The sequence below is a fragment of the Jaminaea rosea genome (genome assembly GCF_003144245.1).
Source record: "Jaminaea rosea strain MCA 5214 unplaced genomic scaffold BDZ90scaffold_11, whole genome shotgun sequence".
Taxonomy (NCBI): Eukaryota; Fungi; Basidiomycota; class Exobasidiomycetes; order Microstromatales; genus Jaminaea; species Jaminaea rosea.
This window is the reverse complement of record NW_020289985.1, coordinates 209806-225534: the sequence shown is the minus strand read 5'-3', so window position 1 is coordinate 225534 and position 15729 is coordinate 209806. Positions and strand designations below refer to the sequence as shown.

Genomic DNA, 15729 nt, shown 5'->3' with positions numbered 1-15729 from the left:
AGTAATAGGAATCGGGCGCAACAAGGCTTGCTTCCTTGCTTGCTTGCTTGCTGGACTGGCCCCTGCACGACGGCGACGAGAAGAGCCGCGGTCCAATCGGCAGGCGGAGCGGAGAATTTGGTCCATTTCCGTGGTGGGTGCAACTGAAGCCCGTTGCAACTTGCACCTTGCCATCCAAATCCCACGCCTCGCCACGACCGCTGATGATGAGCATGCACGCAGGCGAAGACGGCGTGTCCCTGCAACAGTCAGAACAGCAGCCGACGGCCGAAGAGGATGTCCAGACGGCGCCTGTAGCCTTGGAAACACACCTCGAGTCGGCCAGCGTCCCCCTCGGTGCCGCCGAAGCTGCCTCGACGGCATTTACTGATGCGGACACGGCATCTCTCGATGAGCTCAGGCAGAAGGTCTTTGATGCGCGAGGAAGTCGCAGTGAGCTTCCGCCAGGGTTTAGCGATGAGGCGAGGTTGCCTAACCACGACGCTGGCCCCCTCGGCCTTAACAACAATGCGGACTCGGACTCGGACTCGGACTCAGGCTCAGACTCATCGTCATCCTCTTCATCATCATCATCCTCCTCCTCCTCCTCCTCCGACGACGACGCGGTCATGGCCACGCATCCCCTCTCCCGCGTAGCAGGCTCAGACGCAGGCGGTGACGATGAGGACGACGATGATGGCGGCGCTGCTGGCGGCTCTCGTGGCCCAATGTCAAAGAATGAGCTTCAGCACGCCGACGCGGGGAAGCTGCTTGGCGATCTGCCATTCCAAGAGGTTCCCACTGAGCTCATTGCGACAATCTCCCCGCTTGGCAAAGTGCATGGCGCAGTCGATGACGTGCTCGTAATCGCCCAGTTCGAAGAGAAGCAGAATGCGCAGCGCAATGAGCGCTCTGGCCCCGTGCTTGACTCGGGCTCGCTCCTCTGCACACCGCAAGGCAGGGTCATTGGCTTCGTATTTGAGACCTTTGGCTCTCTCCTCGCACCCCTCTACTCTGTCCTCTTGCCATCGGCGGCGGCAACCAAGGAGTATGCGACAGACAGCGACGTCTATTTCCTGCCCTCCCACAGCACCCTTCTACGACCTGCTGAGTTGCGCGCTCGTCAGGGCAAGGCCAGCGACGCATCCAACGTCTACGATGAGGAGCCTAACGAGTGGGAGGTCGACGCAATGGAGTTCAGCGACGACGAAGAGGAGCAAGAGTGGAAGAGGAGAATGAAAGACAAGAAGCGGGCCAACAAGCGTGGACTTGAAGTGGCCGGTGGCGATGCAGATGGTGTCTCGGGCGGTATCCGAGGAGGCAGAGGTGGAAGAGGAGGCGCTCGTGGGCGCGGCAGGGGTAATGCAGCTGCGGGACCATCGCGAGGTGGCGGGCGAGCTGCGGCTACTCCGGCGGGACTCCCACAACGGCCCAACTGGCAGCTTGATGACGACGTTGGCGGAGCACAAACGCCGGCACAGCTCTCGTATGAAGACGACGATAGCAGAACCGCCAGCAGCGCGGCAAGCGGGAGTGTAGAAGCCAAGCCTCTCGCTCGCGCACCGCAGAGCGCAGGCCTGCCGGCCAACCCGCTCGCCAACGTACCGAATGCGGTGTACGGCGAAGCTCCTCCACCCGGCGCACACATCAATCCGCTCTTTGCCCATCGATGGCAGCCGGTCCAAGATCAAACGCCGCAGCCGCAAGCGTACTCAACATACCCTCAGCAAAGCGCGCCGCCTCAGCAGCAGTACTACCCGCAACAAGCGTACTATCAGCCGCAACAGCACGGCTACTCTCAGGCCTACCAGAATGCGACATCCTACTGGCCGCCCCATCAGTCGCAGCAGGCATACGACCCTTCGCAGCCCTATGCCGCGCAGCAGCCGCAACAGTGGCCACAGTATCCGTACTACCCACAACAACAGCACCCTCCGCCGTCTTGAATGCTCATGCTGTGTCTTGTTCGTAGTCAATTATCGCAATGTCACGACACTCGGCTCTATTTGGAGACTCTTGTGAAGCTACGCTCATCCTCGACCGCAGCGTTCTCGATGACTCGCTGCACGAGTCATCCGACAGCGGCGTAGGCTCTGCAAGATACAGGACGAGATGACTGCACAATCAGGGGAGGTCCAGCTGATGGGTTCGTGAAGCTCAGGAAAGCCGAGACGAGGACGTGGACTGCAGTGCGCGCCGCGCATCAGCGGTCGGCAGGAGTTCGTCACGCTGCGGGTCGCGTCCCGCAGCTCAGGTCATCGAAGGACACGTCCGCCACAAATGCTCTAGATTTGCCTTTGCAACATCGTGCTGGCGTGTGTAAACGTCCGGAAACGACGTCTCACCACGATGTCGTGGCATCACAGTATCTTTGATGGCTGCATTGTTTCCTTCGCCTGATATTATGTGAGCATATAGCGGTGCTGCGCGTCGCGTCTGCTGGCAGTGAGCGTTGTAAAGCTCTACCGAGCGTTGAAGCGTCCAAGTTCAGCTCGCTCGCGATTGAGCTTTCGCCTGCTTGGCGGCCTCACTTGCCGGACGCTGCCACGTCATGCTGTGCCGCTTTGTATGACCTTAGCTCAAATATCGATGTAGGCGAAGATGAGCCGCAAGACCAGATTTGTCGTGCTTGACTTGATCATCCCTGCTGAGCTGCTATCGACGAGCCATGAGCCCGTATCAGCAGCGGATTGGTATGCTTTGAGATGCAATGCTTTCAGACGCGCGTTCTTTGTTTGCGTCGCAGCCTTGGCCGAAACGGCACGAGACCTCGCTCGGCTCACGTTGCGCTGCGCCTGAGGACTCATTAGCGTCAGCGCTGCGTTGTCTCAATACGCCATAGCAAAGTCCCGAACAAAAGCCGTGTTTCATCGTGCTCTGCTGTGCTTCACTTGCGCGCGCTGCGGTCGTCATGCTGGTAATGTGCCGCTGTGCTCATTGCATTGCATTCAGATCAAATCTAGCAAGTCGCCGCCGCCGCCACCGCCGCCTCCAGTCGCCTGTCCTTGCGCGCCATTCGCCTGCTTTTGCGTTGACGATGGTAGCGATGACAGGGCGGCGAGACCTGACTGTGCGCCCGGCTGCTCTGCTCCTGGTGCTGCGTCGAAGCTGCCAGCGAGAGGAGCGTTGGGGGCGGTTAGCAGTCGATCCTTTGAACGCCACTTCCTCAATCTACACTCACAGTCCTAGCAGATCGTTGAGCTGCGATGCGGCGGCGGGCTGCGGCGCGCGCCCAGAGCGGCCAGCCGGGGCGTCGCTGATCATCTCGTCCAGAGCGCCCAGACCACCTGCTGCGCTGTTGGACCCAGCCGCAGCTTCTGTGCTTCCCGCCTGCTCGTCGTCTTCGCCAAAGTCGAGGAGATTCTCTGCCCTCGTGCCCTGTACGACGGTAGCCAAAGCTGCTTCTCGTGTGACGCCACGCTGCGAATCGGCAGCGCCGTATCGACCCTTTCCAATGAACGTGTTCGCAGGTTTGTGATATGCTGATGAGAGCGACGAGAGTTCGCCGATGAGCTCGTCAAGGAGCGCTGGTGAGACGGACGTGAGGGGAATGGAGATCGGAGGACGAGGAGCCAAGACGATGGACTGCAGGAGCGACCTCGGCGAGTCAATGACGGTGGTCCCTTTGCCGCACTTCGTTTCACCGCGTACTCACCTTGCCCGCCTCGCTGTCTTCGCTGCTCAACAGCCGCCAATAGATGAATGCGCGGTCGCGCAGGTCCAAGTTGTCTGCCTCCTTTGTTGCAAGCTCCAATACTCGCTGTACCACGCCCTGCGCTGGTCCATCTGGCTTCTTGAGGAATAGCTTGACAATGGCGACGAGTATCTGGAATTGGACCTGGTAAGGCTCATCGAGGAAGCTGTCGAGGAACGAGGCGAGGAGGTCCTCGGCATTGTCAATCTTCTCACAATACTCGCCGAGTACCCAGACCAAGGACGCCTTTGCCTCTGGCTCGTCGAGCTCCTCGAGATTTGCGCACAGCGTGGGGATGATGCCCTCGTACTGTGACGGGTAGCGGCGGAAGACGTTCTGGTGGTGCGACACGACGAGGTCAGAGGGCATCCCACGCCAATCGTATTTGCACCCACTCACCTTGATGACAACCACTGCCTCCTGTACGACGTACGTCACCTTGGTGGCAATGAGATCGAGCAACACGTGCACACACCTCTCTGCCGCTGCGTCAATCTTGATGGCGCACTGCCCAATTGCCCTGATGCTCTTGCGCACAAAGTCGAGGTCGACCTCACTCGCGTACTCTTTCAACTCGGAGAGAAGCATGTCGACGTTGCGCTCGTTTGCCAGCTTGATCATGATCTCGAGCTTCTCGAGCTTGACGTACGATGGGTCATTGTACTTGCAAAAGAAGATGCGCAGCTCCGATGAGAGAACCTCGGGTCGCTTCTGTAGGATGAGATTGATGTTGCGCAATGCGACCCACTGAACCTCGGGGGCGGCAGAGACGAGGGTGACGAGGGGGGGAGCCATCTTTCGGATCAGCTGCTTGACGAAATCAGGCTTGGTGATGTGATCCATGTGGATGAGGACGACCTGCGAGAGAGTGGGGCAAGAATGAGCATCGAGGCAACGCTGAGCCCGCCCTCGGTCCCCACGCCTACCTTTACTGCGCTCAAAACCACGGCCCCATTGGCATGCTGAAACTGCGGCATCGCCCTCTCGCAGATGTGCTCTGCCTCCTTCTCATCGTTGGTACGGTAGCGAGCTAGGGCGCTCAAGACGGCGATTCTTCCCCATTCCGTACATTCGTTGAGCGCAATGAGGAGCTTCTGCAGGACGCTCGCGTCTATGATGAAGAATGTATCAAGACCTTGCTCCGTCGCCGTCTGGTGGATATCAGTGAGGGCAGTGACAGCATTTGCGACGACCTGCGAGAGCGAGAGAAGAGAAGATAGGCTGAAATCAGCCTATGTGATCACCTCCTCCGGTGCCTGCGCCCGCTCACCATTGGATTCGAGTCGCCGACGAGATCGCGCAGCTGATCCACAAAGCCGCCTTCGATGGCGAGCTCTGGTTTGATGTCGTAAAGCTTAGAGACGCAGATGGCTGCCGTCTTGCGCACATATGGATTGTCGTCCTTCAAGCAGCGCTCCAAAGGGTCTGAGAGGTAATCGATGATCTTTTCTGCCCGCAGCATCGACATTGTGCGAATCGCCAGGGCTCTGACCAGAGGGTTAGGGTCGGCCGTGTCCTGAGGCGAGGATTCAGGAGAAGGGCAAGAAGAAGATCAGCATCGCCTTGCTCTCCATCCTCATGCTGCCCTGATTCCCTGCCTGCCTACCTTGACGAATGTATTGACGGCCAAGATGACGAGCTCAGGCTGCGTCTTTGCATAGTTGATCAGGTAGAGGTAGACGAGCTTCTTTTGCTCCAAATCGTCGGTCTGCATATTCTTGAGTACATCTGGGAAGAGACCGCTGACGTCCTATTGGCGGCATCATGCGATGGGCAGTGATGATCATGAGCGCTGGCTAAGCCTTGCTTGGGACCAAGGGACGTACGTACCTTTCCCACCGTCATGTTGGCAATGACGCGCTTGATGGCATCGCTCCTCCTCTCTCGATACTCTGAATTGAGATCTGCCCTGAGCTCGAAGTTCTCGCCCTTGCGAGGGGCATTGAAGAAGCGCGGCCGAGACATGGGCGGCGATGGCTGCACACAGTGGGGTGGTCGGGATCGATGATGACTCCAAATCCACTTCACTTGTCACTTGGTCACTAGCAGCGCAGGAAGGACGAGGATGCGGAGAGAGAGAGAGCAACAGTGCCTGCCTGCACTCTCGACGCCGCTCGAGCCCACATCAGGGCCTCACCAGGGCCTACCCTCCGCCTCCGCCTGTGATCCTTCTCGCGTGGCTCTGCCTCGAGCCACAGGTGGAGTCGTGGCGCCCAGTCCGCCTGCCTCGCCGACTTCTTCTTTGGATTCCCACTTCTTCATGAGCGCGGGCGCATATACAAAGGCAAAGCTCAAGGAGAGCAGAGAGGCCATCCAGAACAAGGCTTGGGACGATGCTCGCCAAGCAGCGCAGCATGTCTTAGAGCAAGAGCCCAACAACTACAATGCAAACGTCTTCTTAGGCCTCGCTCTCCTCAACCTTGGCCACTTCGACGACTCAGAGAAGGCCTACCTCGCAGCTATAGACTCACAGCCCTCCCAGACACTCGCATACCAAGGGCTCGAGAAGTTCTACGAACAGCGCAAGCAATGGGACAAGCTCGTGTCCCTGCTGCAGCGTCAAGCAGATGCAGCCCTCGAGGCTCAAGATGCTCATCGCTGCGCTGAGTGTATTCAACGCATCGTCGTCATTCAGCAAGATGAGGGCGCAAAGAGCCAGAAGGCAGATGCACTCGCCATGATGGTACAAGGCTCGAAATATCATTCTCTCCTTGAAGATAGCCTTCCACCACCGCAGCCAACGCGCACATCCGAAAGCCCAACGATCTTCCAAGTTCAGATGGCAGTTCACCTCGACTCACTCAAGATCATTCGCCAGATCATCGAGCTGCGCGAAGCCTTGGAAAACGACCTTGTAGAAAAGGAGGTAGAGAAGAAGAGGATGCGAATTGATGGTGCCGGTAAAAGCAGAGATACCCTTCGCAACGAGGCCGGTGTAGAGATTTGGTCCAACAGCAAGCTGCCTTGCCTCTATCAGCAAGTCCTATCACACGCAGACGCAGCAGACGATGAGCGACGCGAGGCAGAGGCAAAGCTGCTGCGCTATCAACATCGTCTGCTCTGCGCTATGCCTACTGCACTATCTGACGCAAAGGGCCAAATGCGCCAACGCCTCATCGAGCTCGCTCACGGAATGGTCATCGTAGGGGTGCCAGACGAGTTGGCATGGAGCATACACCTGGAATGGGACAACAGCTTCGGACGCATCGTTCAAGTGCCTCGTCATCTGCTGCGCCAATTTATCTTCCTCTTCCCTCGGTCCCCGCGTACGGCGGCTTTCACGGCCCTCTTACTCACCCTGCAGGACCAACGCTTTCTCGAGGAGCGCAAAGAGCTCGCCGAGCGCAGCGACATCGACCGCAGCGAAGACGAACAAGACGCACTCCTTCTCGCCATTGAAGCCATCGACTCCAAGACGGACAGCGTCCTTGCCATTCGCATTGCAGCACGCTTGCACCTCCTCGACCGCGACTGGTCTTCAGCGCATGACATCGCCACAGATGGCCTCAACAAGCTACGCACGCTGGAGCATGGCACTGCACTGGCCCTTCCGGCATTGAAACAAGATCTTCAGTCCATCTGCGGAATTGCTCTGACCCGCATGCACGGCACACAGCATCAGGCCAGGGCATTGCGCCTGCTAGATGAGGTTCTCGAGACTCGGTTGGGTGATGTCGACGCCATCTTCGCTCGCGGTCAAGTCGATGCCGATGCCGGTAGGTGGCAGGCCGCGCAAGACCTCTTTGTCAAGGTAGCGCAGCGCAGTGTAGGCGAGGACGAGGCGGCCGAGCGGGCCTTGAGCCTGTATAAGGATCCCCGCACTGAAGCCCGGTTCGAAACAGCATGGTGCGACGTCCAGCTTGGGCGCATCGCAGAAGGCAAAGCTGAACTCGACGAAATCATTGCCATCCTGGATGATGATGCGCAGCAACGATCGGATCATCAGCGCTTGTTTGGCGATGAAGACCGAGCTCGAGCCTGGTGGCGCAGCGGCCGCGCCTCCTCTCTACTCGCCGACTACCCTCAGTCCTTCAACAGCTTCATTGCCGCTCTTAAGCGCTACCCCTCCTACGCACCTGCATTCGCAGCGCTGGGGACCTACTACGAGGAGCATCAATGCCCGCCGGACGAGGTTCGCGCATCCAAGTGCTTCCAGAAAGCTTTTGAGCTGGATGCGACGCAATTCCATGCCGCTCAAAAACTGGCAGAGCATTATGCTGGAGAGAGGGAGTGGGATCTCGTCGGCACAATCGCTCGTCGGGTCATCGAGGGTGAAGGAGGTACCGATGCTCTCGCCCAGGGCGCTGCTAGCGCGAGCGCGAAGCACAAGAGCCAGAATGCATGGGCGTGGAAGGCGATCGGTATTGTCAGACTCGAGAAAGGAGACGCAGAGCAGGCCATCAGTCCGCTTCACGTTGCCCTTCGAGCCGATAGTCAAGATGCAACGAGCTGGCAAAGGCTAGGCGAGGCGTATGCAATGACTGGTCGTCTCACAGCAGCGCTCAAGACGCTTGGACGGGCTCTCGAACTCAACAATGGCGACTGGCAGACCATCTATGCTATTGCAGAGGTCAAGCGCGAGCTGGGAGACTTCGACGACGCTATCGAGGCCTTCGAGCAAATCCTCGAGACGAGACCCGACGAGTTCGGCGTCCACAATGCACTTGCCGAGACGCAACTGCTGCGCGGCCGCCGCGAGCAAGAAACAGGATACGTACAGCGAGCTCGAGAGTCGTTTCACGATGCGCTCTTAGCGGTACGCGCAGTCTTGGTGCAGCAACCGTTGTTGCGCGGCCCTTGGAAGGTTGTGGCGGATGCCTGCTCCGAGCTCGCTCAACAGCAAACTGGATATCAACCAACAAACGCCGCTGAGCTTCTCGCATCACTTGTGCAGCTGGCTGAAGAGCAGGGTGTTGATGAGAAGCTGCCAGCCGTCATCGCGGTCAAGGCGGCGGATGTCAGAAATGCGCCTTCTTCGTCGCTACTCTTGCAGTGCGCCTTCTTCAATAAGCTAAGGGTTACCCTCTGCGCATCGGAAGACGCTCTCATTGGCAGCGCGTGGGCCGATCTTGCCCTTTCTCTTCACCGTCTCGGACCCCACACTGCCAAGGAGGCGATTGCTTGCATCAAAGAAGCGCTCAACCATGAGCCAGCGAACGACTCCTTCTGGAGCCTACTGGGCAATCTCACGTTCTCCTCTGCAAGCATCAAGGTAGCGCAACACGCCTACATCCGCGCAATCGAAAGCAGCGTCAATGATCCGACGCCGTGGTGCAATCTTGGATTCCTCTACCTCAGGCATGGAGATCTCGAGTTGGCCGAGGAGGCGTTTGTGCAGGCGAGGACCGTCGATCCCGACTATGCGCACGCCTGGGTCGGGCAGGCTTTCGTCACGGCAGCCACGAGCCCCGCTGAAGCGATCTCGCTTTTTGCACACGCCGTCGAGCTGAGTGAAGCGTCGCTTCTCGAGGCGGATTATGGCTTTGCGTCAATCCTTTTCGACAATACAGCGACATCCGCAACAAAGGCGAGCTTGCACTCCGCATCCTTTGCCCTCTCCTCTTACCTCTCGTATCAACCCTCGCACGCCCACGCCTTGCACCTTTCGGCATTGTACGCTGAGCGACTCGGAGAGTATGCTCTTGCCATCGAGCGCATCGAGGCTGCAGCTGCTCTGCTTGAGGAGGAGTTCGAGCAGAGCGAGGACTCGAATGTGGCGATGCACTTTGCATTCGCGCAAGGGAATCTAGCCCGCATTCGCCTCGCCAATGGGGACGCGAAAGGAGCAAAGGCTTCCGCAGAGGTCGCTCTGGGTTTGCTTGAAGGCGACAAAGAGGATGAGGATGACGAAGCAGTCGTACGGAGCCATCGACAGGCACGCTGGAATGCGCAGGTGACTATGTCCCTCGCGCATCATAAAGATGGCGACCCCAGCGCTGCGGTTGCGACTTTGCAGGGAGTTCAAGGCTCGCAGGCTGCTGTGCTCACAGCGCAGATTCATTTTGCAAACGGCAAAGTTGAAGAAGCCAAGAATACGCTCCTCGAGGCCATCGGCGGCGGAGCACAGGGAGACTTGCAGTGCATCATGACGTTGGGGGCAATTGCTCTCGTCGAGAGGGATCGGGATCTGCTGGAGGCAGCGCTGTCTGAGCTGGATGATGGCAGCGGCGGTGCCAGCGACGATGTGCAGAAGAGTGCGCCCATCACTTGGCTCCGTGCTATTGCACATTTCATGGAAGGCAAAGACGAAGAGGGTATACAGGTGCTCGCCAACAGCGGGACAGCACTCAGTCTTGAGGTGGCCGAAGCCATCGTGCGAGCGAGATTGGCGAAAACGACTGCGAGGTCGGCAGGGGAGGCATTGCATTTGGCGCAAAGTAGCTACATCAACAGAGATGATGAAAAGGCGAGAGCGTTGCGATTGGTCAGTCTGGCTGCAGCTTGCCAGGACGAGAGTGAGGCAAGCGATGAGGGCGAGACGACCGCGGTGGATTATGCTCGACTAGCGGCTCTAGAGGATCCAACGCAGGCTTTGAATTGGCAGACGTTGCGCTGTACAGCAAATCGATGAATAGTGATGTATGCTATCCGTGAAATCTCTTAGTGAGAGGCATCGTCGAGCGCTTGAATGCGGGTGAGGTCGACGCTCGTAGAGGGGTTCCCGTTCCGTTCCGTCGTAATTTGGGCGGGACTGGCTGCTCCCTCGAGTCTCGATCTGTTCCACCGTGCCGCGATCCTCTCAACGCCTTGTCATTGTCACCAACGCCAACTACTTCGCATCGCTTAACTTCCTCTCGAGCACGCAGCAGCGATGGCAGCCAATCCTTGGGTCTGCCCCATCTACCTGCCAGGCAAAGAGCCTGGCCTGGAGGCTCTGTCGCCCGAGGAACGCTACCAGATGACGCAGGTCAAGTATTGGTCGGACATGACTTCGGCGGCCATGGAGAGCTGCCCGGTAAAGACTGCCATGTCAGGGGTCTTGGGCTTTGGATTGGGAGGATTCTTCTCGCTACTCTCGGCATCTTTCGCTATCGACGATCCGCTGAGGAGATCCAATCTCCAAGCAGCGGCGATGGCTGCCAACCCGGGTCAAGCGGCCCCGCCTGAAATGACGACGATGCAGCAGACTCGAGCCTACTTCAAGGAGACAGGAAAGCAAATGTACAGGAGTGGCAAAGGATTTGGCAAGGTGGGAGCCCTATATGCTGGTATAGAGTGCTGCATTGAAGGGGTAAGTACCGCGAGAGGATGCGGCTCGCATATTTCAAACATTGGCTTACACCAACCTGTACCCACAGTTTCGAGCAAAGAACGACCTCACTAACCCGGTGCTTGCAGGTTTCCTCGCTGGAGGGATTCTAGCTCGCAACGCGGGTCCACAGGCCATAGTAGGAGGAGGCTTGGCCTTTGCTGGCTTCTCGGGCGCCATCGATTGGTACATGCGCAGGCCATCAGCATCCGATGACGATGACTAGAGGGGAGGCGAAGAATAACCACAACTACCATCGCCGCTTTGTAACATTAGACGCTTGCGCATTCATATCACCTCTTCCATATCGTCATCCTCGCCCACATCCTCATTCTGCCCTTTGCCGCCAATGACGCCTCGCTCCTGCCCGCTGGTGTGGCCCGTCGCTACCTCGTGCTGTTGTTGTACATCGCCTGGTGCGTTGTCCACCTGCTGATCAGACGCTGCCTCCAGTGAGTTCGTCAACATGTCCATTGCAGCTTGCTGACCCGCAGCGCTTTGGCCTTGCGTTGGTTGCCCTTCTTGGCTCTGCCAAGGGATCTGCGCTGATGCCTGGCCGCCGTCATTGCCTGCTGATGCTGGTGGTGGTGCCGCTGCTGCTGCCGCCGCAGTCGCTGCTATGATGGACTCGATGTCAGTCTTGTTGCCTAGATCTAGCGAGACTTGCTGTGGCAATTGGTTGACGCCATCGCCGACATCGAAGACGTGGCCCAGAAGCACACCGCACCTCTTCTTGTATTCATTCGTCTCGTCAGAGAGGCGACGCCTCTCTTCGTCTTGACGATCTCTGGCCTCTTTTGCCTGACTCAAGAGTAGACTGAGCTGCAGAGCTCTACCCAAAGCAGCTAACGACGATGTTGCCCGTACGACTTGATCAGCGCGATATTCTGCAGTGAAGCGTTCCTGCTCTGCCCTTGCAACAGACTTGTCCCCTAGTCGAAACGATTGGATGAGGTCGACCATTCCCGATTCTAATGACCTGACGCTGTCGTCTATGCGCTTGTTGAGTCTCTCCTCTTCTTCCTTAAGGTCACGCAGCGAAGAAGACGACGCCGAGGCTGATGAGCCGTCACCATCGTAGGCTGATGTGACATTCTGTCTGCGGCCGAGAAGGATTTGCCCTGCTTGTAAGCCGCGAGTCCTTCGCACATCCGTCTGAAATGGCTGCTTGGGCGTTGAAGGGCCAGCCTCGTCTTGTGATGTCATCTGCTACGTCCTTGTCTGTGTGTAGTTTCCTCTCGTAGGGTCGAGGTGATGTCCAAGTCACTGAGGTCACACAATTGCCCTTTCCGCTCGCCCCCCCGCTCAGCCACGTGAGATGATATGCTCGCGGGTGAGTCCCGCCAAAGATGACTTTGGCTGAGCAGCAGACGACGACTATTCACCTCATCACCACGACCATCATGGCCGCCTCATCTCTTTCACTCTTGCGACGCAAGGTAAACCCCTCCATTCTGGCCCGCTTCCAAGACAAGCAATTAGCTGCCACCACCTCGGCCGCTTCTTCTTCATCATCGCACTCGTCTGCGCCATCGCCCTTCCACCCAACCAAATCGGCCACGACGCAACGATGGGCACCACCTGCCTATTCGCTGCGTAGACAAGCTCAGCTAGTCAATGAAGCCTATGCCGACAACACCCTCTCTTCACTCCCCGATGGACCCAAGAAGTCAAAGCTCCAGTCCCGACTTGCCTCTGCTTCATCCTCATCCTTTCCCGACTCCTTTTTCCAACGACTTCCCAAGTCAGACCGGAAATGGTCTTCTCAAGAGATCCGCGATCATCAAAAGGCCATCATTGCTGACCTCGTCACGGAGAAGGGCCCCTACGTCGGTCGTGCTCAGGGTATAGCTCCGGGGAGGATCCTGAGTGGAATCTTCAAGGGTAGGAAAACGTACAGGCAGAGACCAAAGAGGGAGAGGGACATTGCTGAGAATATGGCCGATATGGAGGCGAGAGTCAAGGAATGGAGGAGTGTCAGTCGTCGTGGTGATGTAGCGCAACGATGATGTGTGATGACAGGCATGCTGACATCATCTCTCGCTCGTTTGTCATACAGGAAAAGGTGGCAGCGAGGGCAAAAGCCAGGCCGTCTCAGCCTTTCTGATGATGTCTACTTGGCAATAAATTTTAAGACCATTATACAAGACTATAGATGGACGTTCGCAAGTGACCGCGACTGCGAGCGCGCCTAGACCGCGGACTGCTCGTCCTTGAGCTCCTGAATGTGCTTATTGACAAAGTACTTTCGCAGCGTCTGGGCAGGGATGTCCTTGGCGCCAGAGATGCGGTCGAGGCACGACTTGGAGCCACAGTTGCACGGGAAAGGCTGGGACATGCTCCATTCGGTCGAGGGGTAGACTGTGCGCGGACAGTGGGGTGAAGGATGGTCATGAGTAAAGGGGTGAAAAAGGTTCATGCTCGAATGCGCTTACCGAGACACTCACAGAAGGAGAGGGCCTCGCCGGCTTCGATGTCTCGCTCGGCGACTGCCTTCCAGGTGTCGTGGGGCCCATCGACCTCGAAGCGGACTGAGGGCTCGCATGAGTGGTTGATGTAGAGGAGACTGCAGGCGTGAAAGTGGGCGTGAGGGTGAGGACCAGAAAGCCCATCTCTCTCCATTTCAACTGCCCAGCTACTTACTCGCTGTTGAGCTCAATGTGTCTGTCCTTGCCGACCTGAACAGTAGAGTAGCGCTTCTCGTTGCTGTACTCTGCGCTGTCCATCATAGCGAGCGTCTCATCCTTGGCGAAGCGACGCTGCGTGACCAAGCACGAGTTGTAGGAGCCCGGCTGGAACTTGACTTGGAAGCGGCCAGGGTGAGTAGGCTTGTAGGCGGCCGATGCTTTTGAAGGGTCGCCGTTGGTGAGGTGGGCAGAGTAGGTGCTAGCCTTGGCAGAGGGTGCAGCTGAGGACAGAGTGGCAGTCATCTTGGTAGCTCAAGGGTAGGAGACGACAATAAAGACCGTTGGGAGGCTTGTGAGCTACTTTGGCGTCGTGGTGACGAGGGGGAATAGGGGGGAAATCGGCGAGGCCGGATGAAGGGATTGGAGGGATAGAAAGGCGAGAGTGGAGGAAAAAGGAGTGAAAAGGGAGCAAGCGGTTGCCGGTAGGAAGAAGCTCGCTCTCTCGCCCTGGCAGCGCCTCAGCCTGACCCAGGCCGCGATCCGGAGGGCCGGAGTGTGTCGTGCGGGTCTGGCGTGTCGTGCGGGGGACGCCGTCGACGATCTCACACCACAGCCTGGTCATGACTGCCCAGCGGAGCCACGGTACAAGGCATCAGGATGGTCGAATTGAACCAGATGCTCGTGCCAGCAGGAGAGTATTCAGTCAGGTCGCATCTGCTCGAGTGAGCCATTCAATGCGAGAGCCAGGGTGGGACGAAGAAGTGGCCGAGTGCCGCGGCCTCTGGGACTACTTCCCTTGAAAAGTTGCGGCACGGAGAGAAAAGGTGACCCGCACGCAAAGAAGCTGATGCTGTGAGTCTAGCTGATAAAAGCGCTGAGGCTCACATTGGCATGCTCTGCCATCGCTATCGCCAGGGCCATACGGAGGCTGAACAAACACGTGGCGCGCGTGTCGTGAGGGCGACAAGTTCGACGATCGACGGAGCGGAGGGGGCGGCGGACGAGGGGCAGCGGGCCAGGCTCATCGGGCCGCTCCAATACGCCTTCTCCTCTCGTCCTCCATCCCACGTCCCGTTTCCTTGCCCTTGTCATCCTAGAAGACCTACTCACTCGCTACTTGCAAAGAGAAAAAGAGACAGCGTTTATGAACATTCAGAACCTCTCCAGCTACGGTGAGCATGACGGCACACGTAGCCAAGGTTGTGGTCCAACACTATCCCTCAGACTGATCGTCTCGCCATTCGCCATTTTGCAGACCCCTTCGCGGACACTGGCGAAGATCAGTTCGCAGCCTCTGATGAGCAGGAGAACAACAAGCAGGCCAAGGCCCAGGAGCGATACGTCCACATCCGCATTCAGCAGCGTAACGGCAGGAAGACTTTGACGACGCTCCAAGGTTTGCCCAAAGGTGAGTGGTGGCAATGCGCGACATTCGACTTCAACCGCAATCCACGACCAGTGCTGATTACTCTCGCGCCCGCGTTCTCGTCTCTGTGTCAGAGTTCGACCTCAAGAAACTGCTCAAGGCCTTCAAGAAGGACTTTGCCTGCAACGGTACCCTCGTCGACGACGAAGAGCTGGGTCAGGTCATCCAACTTCAGGGTGACCAGCGTCAGAAGATCGCCTCGTTCCTCATCGAGGAAGGTATCCCAAAGGCCGAGCTTCGTGTGCACGGCTTCTAAAGGAGAGCAGTAGCAAGACGAGCAGCAGTCGCAGTGGTATCGGCACCATGTCTTCGTGGTCGACGTGGGACGACGAAGACGTTCCTCACTTTTCTACGAGCGTGGCCATTCCCACAAGCAGCGAGCAAGGCGACGAATCATTGCCATCTCCTCAACAACTTCTTACTCTGTCTTCACTCTCGCGCCGTAGGAGGTGTGGCTTGGCAGATCACAAAGGCATGGCGACGTGCTGGTCGAGGAGGAAGCGCAGGGTGGACTCGTGCTCGTGCACACTTCCGTGCGACATCCCCTTGTTCCTCCCCCTCTAATGTATCTCTCGTTGGTATCCGTCGATGCATCTGTCCTAATACCACCTTCATAGCGTCAGAGATGTGGAGAGATGTGCCGTGGGTGGCAAGAGGCTTTCTGTGAGACGATGCGACAGGCTGTCCGCGGCGCTCGTCCCCACTATGCTATGATGATGATGGGGACGCTCTTTGCTCGCCCTCTCGCTCTAGT

At 57.8% G+C, this 15729-nt stretch overlaps 8 protein-coding genes across 8 annotated transcripts; 5 read left to right on the top strand and 3 right to left on the bottom strand.

Annotated features, from left to right (window-relative positions):
• The first annotated feature begins 165 nt into the window (after positions 1-165).
• On the top strand, positions 166-2337 carry BDZ90DRAFT_233353 (hypothetical protein). The gene has a single exon (XM_025506602.1). It carries the CDS (start codon positions 213-215, stop codon positions 1923-1925), a length of 1713 nt encoding a protein of 570 aa, XP_025360831.1. The 5' UTR covers positions 166-212; the 3' UTR covers positions 1926-2337.
• An 819-nt stretch (positions 2338-3156) lies between these two features.
• On the bottom strand, positions 3157-5638 carry BDZ90DRAFT_222051 (putative adapter-related protein complex 1 beta 1 subunit; the record flags this gene model as incomplete). The annotated part of the gene is made up of 7 exons (XM_025504511.1): positions 3157-3564; positions 3635-4009; positions 4073-4531; positions 4600-4866; positions 4944-5189; positions 5280-5423; positions 5504-5638. The coding sequence occupies 7 exons, from the start codon at positions 5636-5638 to the stop codon at positions 3157-3159; spliced, it is 2034 nt and encodes a 677-aa protein (XP_025360830.1).
• Positions 5639-5924: 286 nt separating this feature from the next.
• On the top strand, positions 5925-10268 carry BDZ90DRAFT_233352 (hypothetical protein). Its single transcript, XM_025506601.1, has one exon. The coding sequence runs from the start codon at positions 5934-5936 to the stop codon at positions 10242-10244; it is 4311 nt and encodes a 1436-aa protein (XP_025360829.1). The 5' UTR covers positions 5925-5933; the 3' UTR covers positions 10245-10268.
• Positions 10269-10484: 216 nt separating this feature from the next.
• On the top strand, positions 10485-11148 carry BDZ90DRAFT_222005 (Tim17-domain-containing protein; the record flags this gene model as incomplete). Its single annotated transcript, XM_025504507.1, has 2 exons — positions 10485-10904; positions 10972-11148. 2 exons carry the CDS (start codon positions 10485-10487, stop codon positions 11146-11148), a joined length of 597 nt encoding a protein of 198 aa, XP_025360828.1.
• BDZ90DRAFT_233349 (hypothetical protein) lies at positions 10814-12168 on the bottom strand. The gene is made up of 2 exons (XM_025506600.1): positions 10972-12168; positions 10814-10904 (listed from the first exon to the last, which is right to left on the bottom strand). Exon 1 carries the CDS (start codon positions 12126-12128, stop codon positions 11211-11213), a length of 918 nt encoding a protein of 305 aa, XP_025360827.1. The 5' UTR covers positions 12129-12168; the 3' UTR covers positions 10814-10904; positions 10972-11210.
• A 103-nt stretch (positions 12169-12271) lies between these two features.
• On the top strand, positions 12272-13022 carry BDZ90DRAFT_267288 (hypothetical protein; the record flags this gene model as incomplete). Its single annotated transcript, XM_025508703.1, has 1 exon — positions 12272-13022. The coding sequence occupies one exon, from the start codon at positions 12272-12274 to the stop codon at positions 12929-12931; it is 660 nt and encodes a 219-aa protein (XP_025360826.1). The 3' UTR covers positions 12932-13022.
• BDZ90DRAFT_48688 (hypothetical protein) lies at positions 13023-14146 on the bottom strand. The gene is made up of 3 exons (XM_025509622.1): positions 13566-14146; positions 13370-13488; positions 13023-13283 (listed from the first exon to the last, which is right to left on the bottom strand). Exons 1-3 carry the CDS (start codon positions 13850-13852, stop codon positions 13114-13116), a joined length of 576 nt encoding a protein of 191 aa, XP_025360825.1. The 5' UTR covers positions 13853-14146; the 3' UTR covers positions 13023-13113.
• A 547-nt stretch (positions 14147-14693) lies between these two features.
• Positions 14694-15722, top strand: BDZ90DRAFT_280747 (putative translation initiation factor SUI1; the record flags this gene model as incomplete). Its single annotated transcript, XM_025509307.1, has 3 exons — positions 14694-14721; positions 14805-14957; positions 15050-15722. 3 exons carry the CDS (start codon positions 14694-14696, stop codon positions 15229-15231), a joined length of 363 nt encoding a protein of 120 aa, XP_025360824.1. The 3' UTR covers positions 15232-15722.
• Positions 15723-15729: the final 7 nt, after the last annotated feature.

What these genes read in the sequence shown, in the direction of transcription:
- BDZ90DRAFT_48688 (XM_025509622.1), bottom strand. Translation starts at nt 13,852, where the DNA reads ATGACTGCCACTCTGTCCTCAGCTGCACCCTCTGCCAAGGCTAGCACC. An exon ending in CACATTGAGCTCAACAGCGA is followed by an intron (nt 13,489 to 13,565) that starts GTAAGTAGCTGG and finishes TCACGCCTGCAG; the next exon opens with TCTCCTCTACATCAACCACT. An exon ending in CGGCGAGGCCCTCTCCTTCT is followed by an intron (nt 13,284 to 13,369) that starts GTGAGTGTCTCG and finishes GTCCGCGCACAG; the next exon opens with TCTACCCCTCGACCGAATGG.
- BDZ90DRAFT_233349 (XM_025506600.1), bottom strand. Translation starts at nt 12,128, where the DNA reads ATGACATCACAAGACGAGGCTGGCCCTTCAACGCCCAAGCAGCCATTT.
- BDZ90DRAFT_233352 (XM_025506601.1), top strand. Translation starts at nt 5,934, where the DNA reads ATGAGCGCGGGCGCATATACAAAGGCAAAGCTCAAGGAGAGCAGAGAG.
- BDZ90DRAFT_233353 (XM_025506602.1), top strand. Translation starts at nt 213, where the DNA reads ATGCACGCAGGCGAAGACGGCGTGTCCCTGCAACAGTCAGAACAGCAG.